At 38.4% G+C, this 22818-nt stretch overlaps 2 protein-coding genes across 3 annotated transcripts; one reads left to right on the top strand and one right to left on the bottom strand.

Annotated features, from left to right (window-relative positions):
• The first annotated feature begins 1013 nt into the window (after positions 1 to 1013).
• LOC113308141 lies at positions 1014 to 4486 on the top strand. 2 transcript variants are annotated; one of them, XM_026556625.1, is made up of 7 exons: positions 1014 to 1108; positions 1653 to 1718; positions 1854 to 2535; positions 2615 to 2761; positions 2864 to 2947; positions 3056 to 3160; positions 3258 to 4486. In XM_026556625.1, exons 2-7 carry the CDS (start codon positions 1663 to 1665, stop codon positions 4104 to 4106), a joined length of 1923 nt encoding a protein of 640 aa, XP_026412410.1. In that variant the 5' UTR covers positions 1014 to 1108; positions 1653 to 1662; the 3' UTR covers positions 4107 to 4486. The 2 variants fall into 2 exon arrangements, with proteins under 2 accessions (XP_026412410.1, XP_026412409.1); XM_026556624.1 differs by having other exon boundaries at positions 1851 to 2535.
• Positions 4487 to 10767: 6281 nt separating this feature from the next.
• LOC113311522 (F-box protein At3g07870-like) lies at positions 10768 to 11928 on the bottom strand. The gene is made up of 2 exons (XM_026560354.1): positions 11752 to 11928; positions 10768 to 11418 (listed from the first exon to the last, which is right to left on the bottom strand). The coding sequence occupies exons 1-2, from the start codon at positions 11926 to 11928 to the stop codon at positions 10768 to 10770; spliced, it is 828 nt and encodes a 275-aa protein (XP_026416139.1).
• Positions 11929 to 22818: the final 10890 nt, after the last annotated feature.

Below are 22818 nucleotides of genomic sequence, written 5' to 3'. Positions count from 1 at the left end.
ATCAAATAATTCTGTAACTAGAGGCTCATTCCACTTTCTCGGATTATGTAGCATCAAATCTGAGACATGAACTATTCTGGTTGGATCAGGAAAACTGTATTTTGGAGATGGTGGTACTGGATAGTTATAAATCCATCTATCATACCAAACTAAGGCTTTTGTGCCATATTGAATAACCCATTTGTAATGTCGCTGAACTATTCTAAGACCATGCTCTATCCCTTTCCATATCCAAGAAGAGTTCGAGTTATCTTCTTGCAGATGTAGGAAATCATTGCTTTCAAAATTTTAACCCACAAGTGATCAGATTATGTGCAGAGTCTCCAAGCTAGCTTGATCATTAAAACATTATTAAACTGTTCAAATTCCCTAAAACCAAGTCCTTCCTCATTTTTATCTAAGTTGAATGACTTCCATGCCAAAAAATTAATTCCTTTATTGGCTTTATGTCCCCACCAGAATCTGCGTTGAATGGAGTTCAACTGTTTGACAACATTCCGAGGGATTTTAAAATTTCCCATGTAATGAGAATGAATTGTGTTGAGGACCGACTTTACAAGAATTGTCCTTGCCGCCTGATTTGAGGTTTGTGAGCTCCAGCCTTGTAATCTATTAGCATAAGGGTCAGATAAAACCTCGAAAGGAATTACATTTTGATTTGCCAAGAAGTATTGGTAAACCAAAACACTTATCTTTTCTCTCTATTTTTTTTATGGATTAATACAACGGTTAGTTGTGGCCCCTAAATACTACTACCAATTACAAAATCTAGGATTCGAACCTTACCTCCTCCAAGGGAGGGAGCATGACAACCGTCGTGCCACTTGATGGTTCTCATCTTTTCTCTCTACTTGGTTTAGCATTTTATAATTCCTCTGTTTATAACACTATAGAGATATATTATTAATTATTTTACTCTTTTTTCTACGATAAAACATGGAATAATAGACTCCAACACGTGTATATGTACCTGCGTTCTTTAATGCCACGTTTTAGAGTGTTTTATACGAAGACATGCATGCCGCACTTGTAAATACGGCAGCTGCTAAATCACAGTGGCACTGAGGAAGAAGATCGAAGGTCTTCCTCGTACCATCAAGTAATTTTGGTAAGTGATTCCGCATTTGTTTTCAAATTTCAGTGCTAACCCCATCTTTAGGTACCTAATATTCAAACTCCTCAAGAACAGAAATTTCAGTTTGGAAATCTATTGATGGATGATGTTGTTGTTACCTTCGGAAATCAAAGTAATTTCTTTTTGTTTAAAACCAGACTTTGACGATTTCTTGGTGTTCTATAAATAACTGAGTTTACAGTCATTTTCTCCTCCAACTCTATTGTCATCGTACTGCGGAGTACTGTTTGGTTGAAATCAATGGAATAATATGAGCGGAGAAATTAACATGCATGTTAACTGTTTGATGAAATTCCTCATGGAAATTTAGTTTGATCCACATAGAGGACTACTTTGAATGAGATTCATACTTTAGGTATGAAGTCAGTGCCTCGGCCACCAAACATGCTGTACTAGTTATTTAGCGTTGTCACTTTGTGAAGATTCTATATATCAGTCTTGACATAGATTTATATCTGTCGTTATTTCTTTGGAAATGATAAGTATATACTTACTAACCCACGATTATTGTTTATAGACTCTAACTTATGGATCGAAGGAAAAGCCTCCGTAATAAAGTGGCAGTCGAAGGTGATAATGTCAGGTAAATTGGAAATTCGTAATTGAGTGAAGTAAAATTGCATGAATTACCAAGTTTTCCTTAAGTGCGTCTTGATCAATTTTACATTCAAAGAACTCAAAAATGCTAATCTGTAACTGTTTTTTCCGTTTGTAGCAGGTATGTCCACCCTCCGGAGTTCAGGAATAAAAATATGCAAATAACAAATTTCTCAAGCTTACCGTTACTTGCCAATGTACGGGACTGGCTGTCCGTTGATGAGCAAGCCATATTTAAGGGCACCTCAATCGGCCATCTACTTTCAGTGCCAGCAGATTCCAAGTTCAGCAGCACCATTGTGCATTTCTTACTTTCTAGGGAGATTCACATTGATGGCAAACCAGATGAAATGCACTTTAAGGTTGGGGGAAAAATACTCCATTTTGGAAAGAGAGAATTTGCTTTGATTACAGGTCTTAGTTTCAAGAAACCCGAGAAAGCTTTTGTATCTCCCAGAAATCCTTCATCCCTGATGAGGACCCATTTCCCCAACCAAAATCATATAAGTGGATCAGAAGTGAAGGATCTCCTCTCCAAAAGGAATCCTACTTGCCCTTCTCTAGACAGGGTGAAATTGGCATTACTTTTGGTTGTTCACCGCTTCCTAATGAGCCATCAAGATAGAGATGCCATAAACATTAGGTATTGGCATTTAGTTGACAACTTGGAGGAATTTAACAAGTACCCTTGGGGTGAAGTAGCATTTAATAGACTGAAAAAATCTAGATCAGCACTACTTTATCAAGCCAACAAAGAGAACAGTGATTCTTACAAGGGGGTTGGAATCACACATGCCTTGTTGGTACGTGGCATTCGGCTGATATTTTCTCAATGTCTGAACATTTTGGATTGACGTATCATGTATGTTTTTATTATTGTAGGTTTGGGCTCTTGATATCATGCCTGGGCTGCTGGATCTGTGTGGACGAAAGATAAAAATTAGAGGCTGGCAGCCTCATATGCTTTGTGTATTATGCATCAAATATCCCATGTATCCGCTTCTTATTCGAACACTGGATGTGAATAATGTATGTCCTAATCTTTTTTTGTTCACTCTTTTATGCATAGACGATACCCCCGTAGACATGGTCATTCTAGACTTGTAATGTTTAATGACGTTAAAATAGCAGGTTCATGTCTGTTCGGATATAATGTGGCAAAACGGTGATGAAAATCATTTAATCGAGCTTGGCTTAGAGGAAGGTAACCCCGAGGTATAGGATGTGCACCGCGAAGCTTTTTTAAGTTGTTTTTCTCCTTACTAAAAGCAGTATGATAGGAATAAATTCTTGGTTTTCAACCTTGTCAACTTTTGTTCGCAGTTAAGTCATTTTATCCGGACAGAGAATGTAATACACGAATTCCATGGTGAGGACTCTTTACATGAGAGGGAAGATGGAAATCAAAGCGATGATATCCCACGAACGGTAACCGTGTAGTCAATTCTACTTTCTGCCATCGTGTCTCTTTTGTGTTTATACCTTTCTAGATTTTATACATCTGATCTTCGTCCACATTTTATAGGCTCCTGGATATCTCTCCAAAAAGAGAAAGATAAGTATAGAAGAGAATGAGAATAACATACCCCACGCCAGTGTCAAGGACTATCGTGGCAAGCATGTACAAATAGGGAATATGCCATCTTGTTCTGGATCTAAAACTACGGGCGTTGAATCTCTTGAAGTGGGTGAGCTATTAAAGGAACCCGTGGATGCTGCAATGAGTCTGTCCACTTCTAAGGGCCTGACACCTGATTCTGCCTTGTTAAATATCTCGACTTCAATAGATGTCATTTCTTCCCCCCCAGGGTTTACAAGGGCTTTAGCTCTGGAGAGAGTGGAAGGATTTGAATTTGTGGAAAACTTCAAGATCCCAGAAGAGCATGCAGCCTTGTATAAGATCATCTATGAGAAGTATGGCCACATGGCAACCAGAAAAGTCATCAAGTTCAATGATGATATGTTACTCACATGTGTTATCAATTTATTGAAGATCATCTCGGCTATGGAAAATATGCGATGTTCAGAATTGACTGAAGCGTTGCTGCAGAGATGGGAAGGATCCATCAAAGATGCTGAGGCCTTGGAATTCAATATTAAGTGGCTTCGTGAAGGATTCAATCGACTCAAGAACCACTGGAGGTCTTCATTTGAGAGAGATAATGAAGTTGAAACTGATGCACAAGCATTGGATGCAATGCATGTTTACCTCTCAACAAGAGAAGATGAACTTAACGCTCTAATTTTAGAGGTAAAAGTTCAGAAAAGGAAAGCTGAAGAGACGATTTCATCCGAGCGAAAAGCTATTCAAGAAAAGCTGTCTCAGAAAATCAAATTTCAGAATGAGTCTGTTATAGGGTTAGTGCTTAATTGATTTTGTGTACGTACTCGGTGGTTATGATGGGATGAAAGTGATATCAGATGTACAGTCTGTCTGTCTGTATGTCTTGTAAATGGGTGTATGTTGTAGGTCTGTAAATTGTGGCAGATAAACTTGCCAAGTCTGGGTAGAATGTGTCATGTATCCAAGCCATGAGCCACACCGAGCCATGGTTAACTGAGTGGCCACAAGGGTAGAGTCGGCACTAGCAGATGTTTAACAGTAAGGTTAAGTCTTGTCCTCGAGTTCCGTGTCATTTACTGATGTATCTAAGACCGTTAGTGTCTGAAAACCGATTGGGTATGAAAACCGATTGGGTATTTATTGAACCAATCTGTAATCGAGATAGTCAATGAATGAAATAGTTTTTGCTTTCTTCTCGAAAGTTAGGCTCTGTATTATAGAGAGAAAGCAGCTTGCTGCTGAATTGTTTTCTTCATTCCTTGTAGTTGTATCAATATACACCAGTTGTCGGTGTTAATTCTGGTCTCAATCAGCTAGCAACAACAGTTGCTCAGTTAGCTATTTCAGTAAATCAAACATCAGATTCTGTTGGTACTTTATCCCAATGTGTTACTCGATTAGATTCCGATTTCAATTCAATGAAAACCGATCTACATGATATCATTCAGTTCCTCGGCGTCACTCGATCTAACGATTTGGAATCCGGTAGAGATTCTTCAAATTCAGATGATCACCAAGCTGGATTTCGTTCTGTGATTCACCGCCTCTCTCACAGAGAGCATAGTAAGTTTACTCGAACCCCTAAAGTTGATTTCCCTCGTATTTACTAGTGTCAATCCTTGTGGATGGGTTCTTAAATGCAATCGCTATTTTAATCTTCATACGTTTCCTGATGAAAAACGTGTAGATATGGCTGCTATTCATTTTGATCCACTAGTCGATCCATGGTTTTTAAACTATCAACAGGGTAAAAAATCGATTTCTTGGGATACATTTACTAAGGTTTTATGTGCTAGATATAAAGATGTTGCTCAAGATAATTATGTAGGTAGCTTTAACAAATTGTCTCAAACGACTTCCGTTGAAGTCTATTATGACCAGTGGGAACATTATAAAATATCCATGGTAGCCAATAATCCAACTCTACCAGAGACCTTCTATACCTTGAGTTTTATCAGCGTCTTAAAAGAGGAAATACGCACTGCTGTCCAAATGTTTAAACCTGAGACTACTTCTGAGGCATTTTTCCTTGCCAGAATGCAGCAAACTTCATTGCACCACATGCCTAAACCGCTTAAATCCTTTTCAAAGCCATGTGTACCCCCTTTATCCATTCCACCACCTTCTTCTGCCATCTCACCCTTTTATCCCTCATCTAGTACTTTTGACAACTCTAGTGGTTCTTCCTCACAACCTAATGTGACACATCCAACCACTCCTACAAAAACTTCACCTGATAAAACATTACCACCAATCAGACGCCTCACTTATGCTCAAATGCAGCAAAGAAAAGATAAGGTCTTATGTTATAATTGCGATGAATTTTATAGGCAGGGCCATAAATGTAAAACTCAACAGCTTTTCATACTTATCACTGATGAGGATATGGAAGAGTCAGATCCAATTTCACCTGCAGTCCACCAAGTTGATTCTCCTCCTCCTAGTGACTCCACTATGGAGATATCATTACATGCCTTGACAGGGAATGTAGTTCATGATACTATATGCATTGCTGGTCAATTGCAGAAGAAACCTATTATGATTCTCATTGACACGGGGAGCACAAATTCTTTCAGTGATTCTAAACTTACAGAGAAGCTGGGTATTCATGCTTCTTCCACAAGGCATATGACAGTCACAGTAGCTAATGGAGACAACACCATCAGCCACGACATTTGTAACACACTTGGTTGGGAAATGCAGGGCAACCATTTTTCATTTGATTTAAGGGTCCTTCCTTTGGGTGGTTATGCTATGGTTTTAATTACTTGGATCACCTAGGTGACATCACTTTCAATTTTTCTCAACTCAAGATTTCATTCATGCATCAAGACAAACACATCACACTTCAGGGAAGCTCTTCTAACCCTTCTCTAAGTCTTATTAGTGCTTCTGCTTTTAAGAAATTTGTTAAGAGTAAAGTTCCTACACTGTTGGGTCAATTCTTTGCTATCTCCTCCTCCAACTACACCACCCTTTCTCACTCCCCTAGTGGACTCTTACTCTGACATTTTTGCTGAACCCTCTCAACTTCCACCACACAGAGCTTTAGACCCTAAAATTCCTCTTAAACCACATTCTAGCCCCACTTCTCAAAGACCTTATAAATGTTCATATATCCAAAACTCTATAGTGCAAAACATGGTTCAAGAAATGCTGAATTCAAGACTTATCCAAAAAAGAAACAACCCTTTTTCTTCTCCAATTCTCCTTGTCAAAAAGAAAGATGACACTTGGCAGTTTTGTGTAGATTATAGGAAATTAAATGACATGACTGTGAAAGACAAATTCCCTATTCAATTTATTGATGAATTAAAGGGTGCCATCATATTTTCTAAGATTGATTTAAGATCTGGATATCATCAGATTCGATTATTTGGCCCAGACATGTATAAAAAAACATTCAAAACTCATCATGGACATTATGAGTTTAGAGTTATGCCATTTGGTCTTACTAATGCTCCAGCCACCTTTCAAGCCCTCATGAATGATATCTTTCAACCATTTTTAAGGAAATTTGTGCTGGTATTTTCTGATGATATTTTTGTGTATAACTCTTCTTGGGAGGAACATGTTACTCATCTCAAATAAGTTTTCTCAGTGTTGAGACAACATTCATTATATGCAAAATTATCCAAGTGTGTCTTTGGCCAACCTCAGCTGGATTACTTGGGCCATCTCATTACAACTCAGGGAGTTGTTGCAGACCCTGAAAAAATAGAAGCAATGTAAACTTGGCCACTACCTTCTACATTGAAGCAGTTGAGAGGATTCCTGGGTTTAATAGGCTACTATAGAAGATTTATTCAAGGATATGGTACTATTTCCAATCCCCTCACTGACACGCTTAAAAAAGATGATTTTCATTGGACTTCAGATGCTCATACAGCCTTCACTGAACTTAAATCCTCAATGACAAAAGCTCCAGTTTTGGCTTTACCTGACTTCTCCAAGCAATTCACCTTAGAGACTGATGCATGTGCTAGAGGAGTAGGAGCCATTTTGATGCAGGAAGGTAAAGCCATTTCCTTCTACAGTAAAGCTCTTGGTCCTCAAGCTTTAGCTCTATCCACTTATGAAAAATAATTCCTAGCTATTGTAATGGCAGTTCAAAAATAGAATTACTATCTTTCTCATAGTCAGTTTGTTATTCACACTGACCACCAAAGTCTTAAATATCTGATGGATCAAAGGATTTCCACTGCCCTTCAGCAAAAATGGCTCATTAAACTCATGGGTTTTGATTATATTATCAAATACAAGAAAGGCATGGACAATACTGCAGCTGATGCTCTCTCCAGGTTATCATCTTACAATGTTGAATGTCATGCAATCTCTCACAGCACACCTGAGTGGGCACTGGATATTATCTCAAGCTATGAGAATGATGGGACTGCTCAACAACACATATCTCAGCTTCTTGTCTCCTCAACACAGTCTCCCTTTTCTTACACTCAAGGCATCCTAAGATTCAAGGGCACACTATACATTAGTTCAGCCAACAATGTCAGACTCTCTATTCTTCAGTCTCTACACTCTTCTGCAGTTGGTGGACACTCAGGTATATTAGGCACTTACGAAAGGGATAAATCCTATTTCTATTGGCCAAAGATGAAAAATGATGTTTTGCAGTTTGTAGCTACCTGTGAGGTTTTTTAGTGTAACAAGGGTAGTTCTTCCTTCCCTAATGGACTTCTCCAACCACTCCCTATACCTGAGAGAGCATGACAAGACATATCCATGGACTTCATTGAGGGTCTGCCATTATCCAATCACAAGGGTATGATACTAGTTGTTGTTGACAGACACACTATATATAGCCACTTCCTTGCTTTAAGCCACCCCTTCACAGCCATTACTGTAGCCAAAGAATTCCTTCACCACATTTTTAAGTTACATGGCCTTCCTAGCTCCATTTTTAGTGACAGAGACAAGATATTTGTCAGCCAATTTTGGAAATCTTTATTCAAGTCCTTGGGCACCACTCTTAAACTCAGTACTGCCTACCATCCTCAAACAGATGGTCAAACTGAGAGAACCAATGCTTGTGTGGAGCAATATTTCAGATGTATGACCAGTTTCTCACCCTAAGCAATGGTCACAGTGGTTACATTTGGCTGAATTGTGGTTCAACACCAACTATCATACTTCCTTAAAGATGTCTCCATTTCAGGCTCTCTATGGCTATCAACCACCTCACCTTATATTTCCTGTCCCTACTTCAACTTCAGTAGCATCTGTGGAGTCTTATTTACAAGAGAGAAATAGAATGCTGCAACTTCTCAGAGATGATTTAGCTAAAGCTCGGAGTAGGATGAAGTTTTTTGCTGACAAGAAGCGCAGTGACAGAGAATTTGCAGTGAGCGATTTTCTTTTTCTCAAACTACATCCCTACAGACAGTCATCAGTAGCTATTCGCAAGAACTTCAAGTTGTCAACTAAATACTTTGGTCCATTTAAGGTGATCCAAAGAATTAGGGAAGTGTCCTACAAATTACAGCTTCCTGTTGGATCTCGCATTCACCCTGTCTTCCATGTTTCACATCTTAAGCAACACATTGGGCTAAAAGATTCTACTATGCCACAGCTGCCAGTGGTAGATGATCAAGGAAACTATGTGGTTGAACCAGTGGCAGTTATAGACACTCGGCTTACGCTTAAAGGTAATCACTCTGTACCTCAACTGTTGATTCATTGGTCCAACTCCACCGTTGATGATGCTTCTTGGGAAGACCTCTCTCACATTAAAGCTCAATTTCCGAATTTTATCCTTGAGGACAAAGATCTTTGAAGGGGAGTAATGTCATGTATCCATGCCATGAGCCACACCGAGCCATGGTTAACTGAGTAGCCACAAGGGTAAACTCGGAACTAGTTTTTTAACAGTAGGGTTAAGTCTTGTCCTCGAGTTCCGTGTCATTTATTGATGTATCTAAGACCGTTAGTATCTGAAAACCTGAGTGGGTATTTATTGAACCAATCTGTAATCGAGATATTCAATGAATGAAATAGTTTTTGCTTTCTTCTTGAAAGTTAGGCTCTGTATTACAGAGAGAAAACTCTGAATTGTTTTCTTCATTCCTTGTAGTTGTACCAATATACACTACAGAATGCATCCTCTTCTAACTGCTTGACTCCTCCAGTAGATGAAGGATTTGAATTTGTGGGTAACTTCAAAGATCCCAGAAAAGTATGTTATTTTGGCACATGGAAACTAAAAAGGTAATCAACTCTGACACTATATTAGTGGCACGTGTTAGCAATTTATTGAAGATAATCTCGGCAACAGAAACTAAGCGAGGTGCGGAATTGTTGGAGATAATCTCGGAAACAGAAACTAAGCGAGGTGCGGAACAAGCATTGCTGGAGGAATAGGAAAATCTCCCCAAATATGCTTAGACCTGCAACTAGAACTGCAGAAGGTCATACAACAACAAAGGAAATACCAGCTCCAAAGGGTTTTTCGGCAGGAAAAAAAAGGGAAATAGAGTGGAACATAGTCAATGCATTGCGGTCTTGAACGTTTTTATAATTAAAAAGATGATTTAATCCAAATGAAAAGAAAAGAACGAATAAACGAACACTGTTTTTATACTATCTGGTGAAAAGAAAAACCAGGAAAGCAATGTGTTGAGATTATTAGTCCCACATTGTTGGGCAATTTAAGATCCTGCGGTTTATAATCCTTTAGGGCCTCTCCACTCATTGCCAATTAGTTTTGAGTTGGATGCCCGTATTCTAACATGGTATCAGAGCAGGTATTTGCGACGAGTCATTGACCGTTCCTTTACTCCGCGTCACCCGATTTATATATTGTCCACGTGTTAGACCCAACGAGGCTACACGTGAGGGGGCGTGTTGAGATTATTAGTCCCACATTGTTGGGAAATCTAAGATCCTGCGGTTTATAATATCTTAGGGCCTCTCCACTCATTGTCAATTGGTTTTGAGTTGGATGCCCGTATTCTAACATGGTATCAGAGCAGGCTATTTACGACGAGTCAATTGACCGCGCCTTTACTCCGCGCCACCCGATTTATTGTCCACGTGTTAGACCCAACGAGGCTACACGTGAGGGGGCGTGTTGAGATTATTAGTCCCACATTGTTGGGAAATTTAAGATCTTGCGGTTTATAATCTTTTAGGGCCTGTCCACTCATTTCCAATTGGTTTTGAGTTGGATGCCCGTATTCTAACATGTATTAATAATCTCAACACAATGGCTGTAATGACCAAGATATCGATGACGATTTCGAACGGTTGAACCTTTTGAAGATCTTTGGACGAAATCGAGACCAAGCTGTTTGCATGAGAAACTACGCCAATGTCAATCGTGTGACAATCATGATCATGGAAAAGTATGTTCTTAGTGGAAGTTTTACGGTCATAACAGTAGATAGTGTTGTAGTACTTGTAACAAAATAGAACTTCGTCGTTACTTGTTATTGCCAAGGGGTTTAAGAGCAACATATCATATCATATCATCCCATCCCATCTCTTTCCACTCAATACTGAACTCCTTGATCCAATCCCACGAATTCGTGTCGTTGTAATTTTGTTTCATATCACAACCATTAGCACTGGCATTAGTGCTTTTTCTTTTGCAAGTCCAAATATCCATGCAATAAGGTTTATCATTGTTTGTGAGCACCATATACAGATTATTCCCTCCAAGCAACTTGAGGGAACGATTGTATCTATCATGTTTACTAAGTGGCAATGGGATATAATGGAACTTCTCATTTTCCAGATCGAATGCTACGATCCTATCATGTCTGTCTTGCCAATGCAGAGCCCCATTTGCATAGATACCTGAATAATTCAATGTGAAAATAGGATCCATTGATCCTTTGCTTCTCCACCCACCACCACCGATAGTATAAACTAGGACTTTGACCTTGAACTTGTTGTGCATAATAACAATCTTGTACTCGTTCGTTGAGTGACAATAACCAAACCCGCTTAAACAAGACAATTTCTGCTCCATTGAATTATGTTTAGGAACATAAACAACTTCTCCTGTAAAGGGATTGCAAATTAAGAAATGGTTTCTTCCATAAAACGGACTGAAACAAACCAAACCATTGCAAGACCCAAGCAGGGTATTTGTGTAAATGTAATCCTGAACACATTTATCAAGTCTATCATAAGAGTAACTGTAGTTCATCTTCCCACAAATAGGACCATCCTCATCACCATAACTAAGTTTGTTTTTATTACTATATTTTCTTCTCAAAGTTAAATTGTATAGATAAATGTTTTTAAACCCTTTAAATTAATGTAACTTATAGTTCAGTCCAAATTTTTCCTTTTTCAATAAAAACCCCCTATTGTTACAGGGGTTTTTGTTGCCCCTGGGCTTTTGTTGCCTGCAAGCCCCAAGCCCACTTTGCATGCTTCCCTATCAGGCTCGGCCCTGACTATAACAATCCGAGAAAGTGAAAAGCAAACCTACCTTATCAGTTTTACAACGGAGGAGAATTCTCCATGTTTTGCAAACCCGTTTTGCTTGTAGGGCTGTCTCGATTGGTAATCGATCAAGTATGTTCTCTAGGATCTCCATGGGAAGCTTCTCCATGGAGTTGGTGTTGGCCAATAACCCGATGGCTTCCAGAAAGTGTAGGATAGCCATACTTGAAAACCGATAGACTTGAATATTATCTGAAGGGTAATATGGTCAACTGAAGATTAGCATTCTTATGTCTGACTCGAGTTTCAGCATGTTTCTTTCAAGCTGACTCATAAGTACTACTAACTGTTAAAGTTGTACTGTGTGCTGTGACTTTCGTTCATTATTCGAGTCAGACGTTACTGAGGCAGACACAGCTGAGTCGGGTCATCCAGATGTTTCGGGGTGTAAATATCCCAAAACCCTAAAAGCATATCACTTTCCAAAGGCAAATGAAATGATACACACAAACCCCCTTTAGGTCTGCAGCTAGTAGAGAAAGCTTCAAAATTCAGATTCGGATCGGGAGACCACAAACCCTGTTCTCTAAATTAGTGTGAGTGAAATGGAAATTCTTTGAGAGACGATTTCTAGATCAAGAAGATATGGAAGTAGAAGTAAAAGTTGTTGTAAGAAGAAAATTTAATAGATCAAGATCGTTTATGTTGTTACTAAAAAAGACTCCGGGGTCATACAGATACAGAATCACAAGAAGAAGAAGAAAAGGAAAAAAACAAAATTAATTAGATTTGGATAAATTGGTATGAGCAGATTCGGAAATGGGGTTTTAAGGGAAGTCCAAATGCTTATTTGTTGTTCGATACATCAAGATCCCTAGCAAATACAAGTAAGTGATGATCTAGAGGCGCAACTGACATTTATGGATCTGGAGGTTTTTTACTGAAGGTATTCTGTGGGCAACAACAAGTTTTTTGGTGCATTAAGTTACTCACAAAAAAAACTGCTTTTGTGGTTACTTGCGTTCGATACATTTTAATTTGGTTTCCAAGTCTGATATTCTTAAAAACACGAAAAATGGCAAAAAAAAAAAAAAAAAACACAACAGCTGAGTCAAACATAGGTTGCTTTCCCTGTTGGCTATTAGCCTACTCTTATCTCAGTGTTAGGAATTGAAATATGAGAATCTTCCAGCAGGGTGTTTTCTTTATATGGAATTACATTTGAAACCATAAAACTAACATCATAAGTTAAAGCAAAAACAAAGATATTGTGGCATTAGTCTCATTGCTGATTGTAGTGGCCGTGATCTTTTGCCTTCTAAAACATCCGCTACTTTATTGCTATACCTATGACTGAAAATAAAACCCAAAAAATGCCCAGAAAACTGTAGAATCCTTTGAGCTTCAGGTACGCTAGTATGACTTCTCCAATGAATTGTGTTGGTGTGACCTTGAGCAAAATCTATAACTCCTTTGCGATCTCTCTCTATCCAAAAATCTTTATAGTTCTTGATTGCTGCCCACTTAGCTCCTTCAAGCAGGGTAATGCTTCTGCCTTTTCAGGGCTGGAGGCATTGATGGTCCCAGATCCATCTTAGATAGTTGTACCTCAATCAGCATGGAGGATGTCAAATTTCGATTTCAATTTCACTATGTATAAGGTGATTATTCTTTATATTTTTATGGTTCATTTTGCATTATACCATAGGGTCACTATATGTGGTTGCTGTATTTGACTTATTTTCCTTTTAATCAACATTTTTTAGGTTTAATGAATTAATTTTTCTGCATACAGAACTGAAGACATTCGTGGATCTGATAAGTGTTATACAAATCTGATTTTGAAATCGTAAAACTTAGAGAGGAATTGGGTGGGGACCCAGAGATGATCTTAATCAGTATTGAAGAGGTCAAATTCAATTTCAATTTCGCTGTAAGGGTTATAGTTATTCGATTTTGCCATTCTGCTTTTAACGGATTACTTGCTTAAGCTTTATGTGTTAGCTGTATTTGACTGACATTAGTGCTTATCTTGTTGTTTTCTCAGTTTTGGTTGGCTGAAATTACACACTTTCATCAGCAAAATGAGGGTGAAGAAGGCAAAACCAAACCTCGTTTTGCAAGGTGGAATACTGGGGTGCTGGCTATAAAGATTGAGAACGAGGGCATGACCTCCGTGAAGCAAGATGTAAGTACTACTCTAAATGTTGTAAGCATGTGTTAACATCGGCTACATTAGGGATTTCGGAATGTAGATCAAAATCATGTTTGCAATTGTATACTTAGAGACTTAAGTTTTGATGCTAGCTAATGATGCGAGAGAGCAACACTTACAGATTTCTATTCTGGTGTGTTTGATGCAACAATTTTCTAGCAAATGATTAGTTGAATTCCAATAAGTTTACGTGTTACTTACCAGTAGCTACTGCTTTTTGATAAATGCGGAGTGCAGTGCCTGCGACTTGATTGAACAACTCTTATGTAAATTAAGAATGACAGTAGAGTCATTATTTCGCGCTCAAAGTCTGCCTGTTCTTTATTTGTTTGATGATATTTTTGTGTGGTTAGTGTGATGAGTTTTCTTATGGCCCAGCTTTGCTAATTTAGGCACTGTATAAGTTGTGGCAATGATATATATTCCTGTTTAGAATTTTGTTGGATCAAATTTCGTGGCAAGAATTGCTGACAATGCGTATTTTTGTTATAGAGTTCTTGATGTACTTGATAGACAACTTGGTGTTGTATCATAATCTCTCGGCACCTGTTGTAAGCGTGACTACTAAAAATCCAGTAGCACAACCAAATCTGATTTAATGGTAAAAATGATATCAATGGAATGATAAATAAAATGTAAGAAGAAAGAGGTGAGAGATACTGAAATGTTGACACCAGATTTAACGTGGTTCGGCATACTCAGGCCTACGTCCACGGGTTAGTAATTTTTTTATGGGTGTGTTAGCAGAGCCTCCATTAATGAGGAGCTCTGCAAGTATATGAGATAAAGAAATAGATGAAAAGAGAAAAAGCCCCCACTTCTACCCTAATCTCTTCTTTTTTATAAGGAGAGATGTACAAAGACATTTATTATATTACCCTTAGCTTAATAATTAAGCTGACATAAAAGTTGTAGTGTATGTTGATGTAGAGTTGTAAGTTGCTGAAGCTTTAATCCAATGCCCTGTGTCGATGATATATTTGGTATCTACAATTTGCCCCTTTTATTGAGGGTTGTTGATGAACGATCCTTAAGAAAATATCTCCATGTCTTAACTATACTTTGTTTTGATAGTTGATGTTGTTGATGCTCTGTGCTTCGTCTTGACTAAGTCTGATGCTGCTATCGTGTCGCTGGTGCTTGGCAATGGTGCAAAGAGTTTTGTCCCTGGATCATGTGTTGCTTTGGTGGCTGCTTTTTCCCTGCTCTGTCATGATGAGAGATTTTTGCCTGAAATGTCCACTTAAGTACAGAGTTTTGCTGCCAATACTTACACATAAGCACACATTAGTGTAAAGATTTCATCCTAATAAGTTATGAATAGAGATGATAAGTAGATAAATGGAACTCGCCATCCATTCGATCTTTTTAAAACATCTGTACTATAACATCTAGTGCACAAGCATAAGTCAATCGGGGACTCATATTCAAGAGGGTTATCGAGATGGGTTGTTTGTAAGGTGTCATTGGACGCAGATTTGTACGTACGTTCCAATGCCTGTAATGGTACCTGGCATCTCGAGTGTGCCCTTACTATCAGTAAGAGATCTTTTCATGACCCATACTGATGGCCAAATACCATAGATACGAGGAATTCATAAAAACAAAATGGATGAAGCAAGAAAATTTGAAACAATTTTAGTTGAAAATTGAACCTTTTTTTTTTTTTTTTAAATGTCAGATCCAAGAGGTAAGAGTACTTAGCTCTGTCGTGAGTGTCCATGTGGATCTGTCTCAACTGGTGTGTAGCTCTGCTTGTTTCTAGTTGTAAGATAGATTTCTGAGCACTTGCAAATGGTTGTGGGCTAGACCTGCATGTTGCCAAAAGGGTTGAGATTTAGGTTGGTGCACTTACTTCTTGTGGAGATGGCTTCCCATTGGTGCTACTTGTATTTCTAGGAGTGTGGTAGACTTCCTTGAATTGTATTGTACTAGAGACTTGGTTATGTTTCCGAAACAAGAAAACAAAACGATACTGCTCAGTGACTCAAATGTGTATTAAATTAGTTTTATCTTGACCTGTTGGTGGCTTGCTTTTTTCTTTGGTTGATGGAGCTGTCTTTTGGTTTTGAGTTGATTCTGCCCCTGTGGAAGATTCACGCTCTACTGCTCCAGCTGCACTTCTTTGACTGCATTAGACATGGCTTTCATTTTGTTCTTCTGCTGCTGTTGATGGTGAAGGAATTGAGGTGAAGAATGTAACGCTACGCTGGAGTATACATACTTTCCCTCATTCTTTGCTAGATTCTGAGGTATCCTTGATCAATGTCCTGCAACAAAATAGTTTCAAATGTAAATTACATTTTCATAGCAAAATGTACTCGCCATATTGAATGGATGTCTGCCTCCTTTTGCTCCTGCAAATTTAAGATGAAAAGTTATTTAAATGTACAAAAAACTAGTACAACTCGAGGATTGAATCTGCGAAGGTTTGTAGTTGCATCGTCCGTAGTACACATGCACGTAGTGATGGTGGTGCGGAGTATCCTGTCGAAGGCCATTTGGGGTAGACTGGATGTACTACTCTAGGATTACATACCTGCAAAACCAAAGAACATTGAAACTAATCTGTTAACATTTGCAGGATGCATACACATGTGAGTTGGGTTAAGTTGCCTGCATCATTCTGTTACAGCTGTACAAGCCAAAAGTGCGGATCTCTTTAACTGTCGTGGTCCAAGTTGTATCTTGAAAGAGTTCAGTTCTCCTTCGTATGTACTAGCACCTTGTCCTGACTGGAGCCAATGGTGCCTGCATCTTTTGTTGTTCCTGCGTATGCCAAATTAGTCCTTATGGAAACAAAATTAATAATAATAAGCATTGATTCCTGAATATGTATGAAGGATATATTCTAGCAAAACTTGCCGACTGATAGTGCTTTATAAGTGTAGAAGTATATGAAGTAAAGAAACATATAAGAAGCATAAGGAGTGATTAAAGAAGTACACGAAGTAAACAATGGTCACATAAGTATAAGAAAAATTCCGAAGTATTCTTCGATAAGAAGCATGAAGTATGAGAAATAAGAAGTACCGATTCTCGAGCAAGTCTTTTCGTATAAGAAGTATATGAAGTACTGGAAGTAAGAAGTAACCGAAGAAGCACACTTCGCATAAGAAGTATAAAGTACAAGAAATAAGAAATATCAATCCTTGGAGAAGTATGAAGTACTAGAATACTATAAATAAGAAGTATCGATTGTTGAAGTAGTACTCTTGGTATGAGAAGTATGAAGCATGACCATTAGAGTATGAAATATACCCAAATAAGAAGTATGAAGTATGACCATAACCAATTAGAAGTATATATGAAGTATGACCAATTAGAAGTATGAGGCAATGAGAAATACCACTCTTCACCGTTAATAAGAAGTACTGCCCCTTGTTGAAAGCCTCGGGCTCTTTGTAGAAGAATTTTGGTAAAGAATATGCTACACCGAAGTATTAATACTTGCCCCTATTCTTTACCGAAGTTCTGAGACGTCCCTGCAGACAAAGAAGTCAAAAGTATCTTTCCCTTTGTGATTGATAGGTGCTTCCTAGAACTTGGTTGTGATCTTGCCCCGTACATTGCAGGTTTATGTCTCCTCTGGAGTGGATCAAACAATTGGTTGGTGCTGAAGTTCATGTGTATGTGTGGGATGAGTGTTTGATCGCGTAAAGTCACAAGGGGGTTTTACCTTGCGTTTACGTGTGGACCTGTCACCCCGCTGGCTAAACCCTGGGCAGGGGATTACCAAGAGGTGGGGATCCAAAACTCTCGGTAACGTGGTGTATGCAATATTAATAAGAACCTGTTCCGCCGAGCTGCCAAAGACATGTCATGTTGGGTATCTCTTTCTTCTGAAAGCCTTCCCCCCGGTCATACACTCATAGACACTTACGGGGGAGTCCTGAGAGATCGCAAGCAAAGTGCTTTCCCCAGTATGATATAAAGATTATATTAACAAGATTAGGTTAACAAGAAAAATAAACACAATAGTAGATGCAACAATAATAATTACCGAGAGAGTAATAACGAAGATGTAGCAGTAAAGGTTGTCGAGAGAGTACATATAGTTGAGAAAAAACCTGCTATTTACTCATTCTTGAACTTGCGCTTTCAAGAAAAACACAATAGGAGATTCGACAATAAAGATTAACAAGAGAGTAATAACGAAGAGGTAACAATAAGGTTGTCGAGAGAGTACAACAGTTGAGAAACAACCTTCCTACTCATTTTTGCACCTGCATTTTCTAGAAAAAAAACAAAAATGCAATATTGCGGATTAAAGAGAGTAGTAAACATGTAAATGGTATCAATTGTTAATGATTCGCAGAAAGGATTAGAAAGCAAGCCAGATGGTTAATAAGCAAATTCAGTTGAGAAGCAACCTGCCTAACCTCACTTTTTGCCCCCTGCAATGTCAAGAAGAATAACAGAAAATGCCATTAAAGATTAACGATAGAATCTAACACTTATCTTTTTCTCTATGGTTGTGGCATTGAGGACTGCACCATGTGGCATTAAGAACTGAAAGGAGGAACTTAAGAGGTAAGCAATGATATAATAGTAGTAAGAGAAATAACAATAACAATCATCGGCGCTGCTAGTAATGATAAAACTTGTCGATACCGTAAGTATATAGGCCAAAGTCCCCCATGATGAGAGTGTAGTAAGGGGACAATTGTGTATCAGGTTGTTCTCATCAATGTTCACACCAAAAATGTTGCTGCTCCTTCCTTAGTTATGATGCCCCGTCACTTTTGGGTGAAATCTTTTTATAATCCTAAATTGATCAGTAACACTGCTGCAAAATGCAATTTTGTATCAGTATAAAGTGAACCGATAAAGGAACAAAGCAACTAGGACGATTAGAAATTAAACCAATATGCTTGCTCCAACCATGCGTTACTGAATTCCTTTGTCACAACAAACAATTTAATGTTAGTGAAAATGGTTTAATGTATAAAAGTAAGAACTATCATCAGTCGAGAAATAATTTGCTAATATTCAATTTTTGCCCCTGCACTTTCATGAAACAAAACGGTGGAATATATCAGAGATTAATGAGTGAGGCAAACACTTGTGAAGTGCAGTGCGAAATGTCATTTAGCAAACTCTCGTCTCCGGCTTTCCAGAATGCAGTACCAATAGTGATCATCCATTGTGATTCTAAAGATCAACCTACAAAATCAACGATACGACAATAACACAGGTTAGGCAGTTAGTCCTCTTGGTAAAAGACTAAACCAAAATAAGCCTCTTAATAAGTGAACCCAGAATGAAAACTTAAGGAGTTAGGTAAAGCTTATCATTTCCATAATCAATCACTACTACTTATCTCATGGGATATGGAACTTCTTTTCTGTAGCCGCAGTAACAACGCGGAGCTTCTCTTATGGCTTTAGTGAATTCAATGCCCCACCAAACAAGATTCAAATAGAAACTATCCATTGATTTAAGAACCTAAAATTCAGTCGTTAAACTAGAATAAGATCAAGATGGTTGGTCAATTAAGATATAAAAAACGTACACCAATTTGTTGATGGTATTTGAACATGAATTAGACCTAAGCAGAGAATGTGAAACTTAAAACCATACTAGTGGCTCGATAAGGCATTTTACCAAACATGTTAAGAAGACAAAATAATTTAGGCCATACAAAAGGAAAATAATACCTGCAGCCTTTGGGTAAGCATTAACATGTATAAGAAGACTAGATCATTTCATACATGAGCAGATAATCCATATAGATTAGAGACATGGATTGAACAAACCATGTTAAATCATATCAAATGAAATGAAAAAGAAATGAAGCTTATCTGTTCCCAGGAGATTGTGACTACACTGCGTGATATCCTACGGAGATGGAACTGTGGAATTGAATCTGGGCAGTTGAACCTGAGCTGCAGAATTGAGCTTCGGAATTGAGGCTTCGGTGTTGAGTCTTTGGAGTTGAGGCTTCGGTGTTGAGTCTTCAGAGTTGGAGTTGAGCAGCGGGCCTGAAGCTTCGGATTTGAATTGAGCTGCGGAGTGGGATTTGATCGTGGGACTTTGAGCTTCGGAGTAGGAGTTGAGCATCGGAAACTGAGCAGCGGAACTGAAGCTTCGGGGAGGGACTTGAGCAGCGGGAATGAAGCTTGCATCTGCATATCTGTGCCTGCGGTTTCACAAATGTCAAAAGATTAGCTAACGTTTAACAACGCAGCTTATGTAACTCTTCGTTATGCCATATTTGTGGATTTCACATGGGAATCTGCGGTCAGTGAGATTTTCAACAGTCGTACACTTTTCCGCTCTGACAACGGCGTATGATCAAAAACAAGTTGAGTTAGTACTCTGTCAGTTAAAAAATAGTAATAAAAAAAGAAAAGAAAAGAGTAGAGTTTAGATCTGATGGAAACTTCACTGACAGTCAGCTTCCCTGAGATAAAACAGATCGAATATCCTCCGAAGTAAAATACGAAGAAATAAATTCTTCCACTGAAGTAGAGGATAGAGAAATAGATTCGTCAGTTAAAATAGCCTTGAAGTGAATGTCCAGGAGAAATAAATTTTTTAACATCTCTTCCAGTTTCCTAGCGCCAAATTGTGACTACTAAAAATCCAGTAGCACAACCAAATCTGATTTAATGGTGAAAATGATATCAATGGAATGATAAATGAAATGTAAGAATAAAGAGGTGAGAGATACTGAAATGTTGACACCAGATTTAACGTGGTTCGGCATACTCAGGCGTACGTCCACGGGTTAGTAATTTTATTATGGGTGTGTTATCAGAGCCTCCATTAATGAGGAGCTCTGCAAGTATATGAGATAAAGAAATAGATGAAAAGAGAAAAAGCCCCCACTTCTACCCTAATCTCTTCTTTTTTATAAGGAGAGATGTACAAAGACATTTATTATATTACCCTTAGCTTAATAATTAAGATGACATAAAATTTGTAGTGTATGTTGATGTAGAGTTGTAAATTGCTGAAGTTTTAATCTAATGCCATGTGTCGATGATATATTTGGTATCTACAATAAGTTGTAAGAGTTATGTTCATGGAATTTTATACAACTAACGTGTAGTAAAATGATCCATTCACTCTGTTCCCCTAAATCTTCCATTTTTTAATTGGGAATATTCAACAAACCTTAACAACAATTAGGAACCAGTGGCTACAATGAATGCATCCTCTTTTAACTGCCTGACTCCTGATTCTACCTTGTTATCTATTCGTACTTCTGTAAATCTCATTCCTTCCCTCACAGGGTCTACAAGCGCATCCGCTCAAGAGATAATGGAAAGATTTGTATTTGTGGACAACTTCAAGATTCCAGAGAGTGTGAAATCTCGTATCAGAAGATTCTGCTAAGTATGGGCATAATGCCACTGAAAATTCATCAAGTTCAGTGATAATATATTGGTGGCCTATGTTACCAATTTATTGAAGATCATCATGGCGATGGAAACTAGGTGATTTGTGGAACTGAGTTGCTGGAGGAATGGGAGGGATTCATCAAAGATGTCGAGGCTATGAAATTCAGTATTAAATGATTTCGATAAGGATTTGATCGACTTAAGGCTTAGTCCTATGGGCTAGATATCTAGCTGTTAGATTGGTCATCCACGTCAGCCTGGACAACCTCCTAAGTCATATGGTATTGCTAATTTAACAGCGAAACACTGAATAAAACAGCGTGAAACGCCGAATGGTTCGGCGCTACATAATTTTATTTTTTAAAAAACTAATTATTATCTCCCTCTCTCCACCATTTTCCTTTCTCTCTCCAATTTTTTCCTCTCTCTCCCTTTTTTTCCTCCCTCCATCACGTTCTCCCTCTTTTTTCCCTCTCTCTCTCCCTCTTTTTCTTCTCTCTTCATCACATTCTCTCTCAAAAATTAGTAAAATATATAGAGCGCCGAATGGTTCGGCGTTTATGTCACTTTTTGAGCGCCAAACGGGTCAGTGTTTCAATCTCGCTGATAGTTGGACTGCGAGCACTTGATAGGTGAGAGAACTATCAACTATCACTGTTAATTTTTTTCCAACACTTTTTTCTTGTTTTGCAACGCTTTTTGGCCAATCTAGCACTTCAATCTAGCTCATAGGGATTAGCCTGGATGTCTTCGAGATAGAGAGAGAAATCGAAAGCAGTGAACGTACTGGATGCAATACAGGTGGAATATGTTGGCCTTCAGGCAAGAAAAATTGAACTTGAAACTGAACTTTCAGAGATAGAAATCCAGGTAAGGGAAGCTGAAGCAACAAATTCATCCAGCAAGAAGCTATTCGAGAAAAGCGTGCTCAAGAAAATTTCAGTATTAACCTGTTCTAGCTAGGTATAGTGCTTAGCGGAGTTTATGAATGGCAATGAAGCAATCATCAGCCGTATGTCCTTGAGAAATGGCATCAGTAATGCAGATTTTTTTTGTGTAATTTGCATATTTACTGCTATTACGAGATTATTACCGATGTTTAGTTTCTGTCTAAAAGCCTTTGCGCCTTGTAAAAATGTTTACGTCAGTAAACTTTATGACAGATGATCGAATATGCGCAAGATATCTTTGGTTGAAGTTGTTTTTAGATAACTTTGTGTCGAACCAGATCAACTGCAGACTATGATTTACAGCCTTTTTGTTTCTATCTGACTCAGCTTCCGGATCTGACTCGTCCCTGACTCATCTTATAGTCAGAATGTCAGAGCTTACTGAGGCATATGCCCAGGTGAGTCAGTTGATCTGAGTCAGGTCCAGATCCTACCATTCACCGTTCAAATGAGTCAGATCCTGCCGACCCGGGAAAAAGTATTGCTATACTCCTAAATTTGCGCCGCACGCAAAACGTTATAGGCGGCAGTCAGTAACTTCCTTGCGACCCACGTTCTTCACTCCATAAATACAGACAATTTCATAACCATCTCCGTAT

Source organism: Papaver somniferum, chromosome 9, assembly GCF_003573695.1.
Source record: "Papaver somniferum cultivar HN1 chromosome 9, ASM357369v1, whole genome shotgun sequence".
Taxonomy (NCBI): Eukaryota; Viridiplantae; Streptophyta; class Magnoliopsida; order Ranunculales; family Papaveraceae; genus Papaver; species Papaver somniferum.
This window is presented reverse-complemented; position numbering and strand designations above follow the sequence as displayed.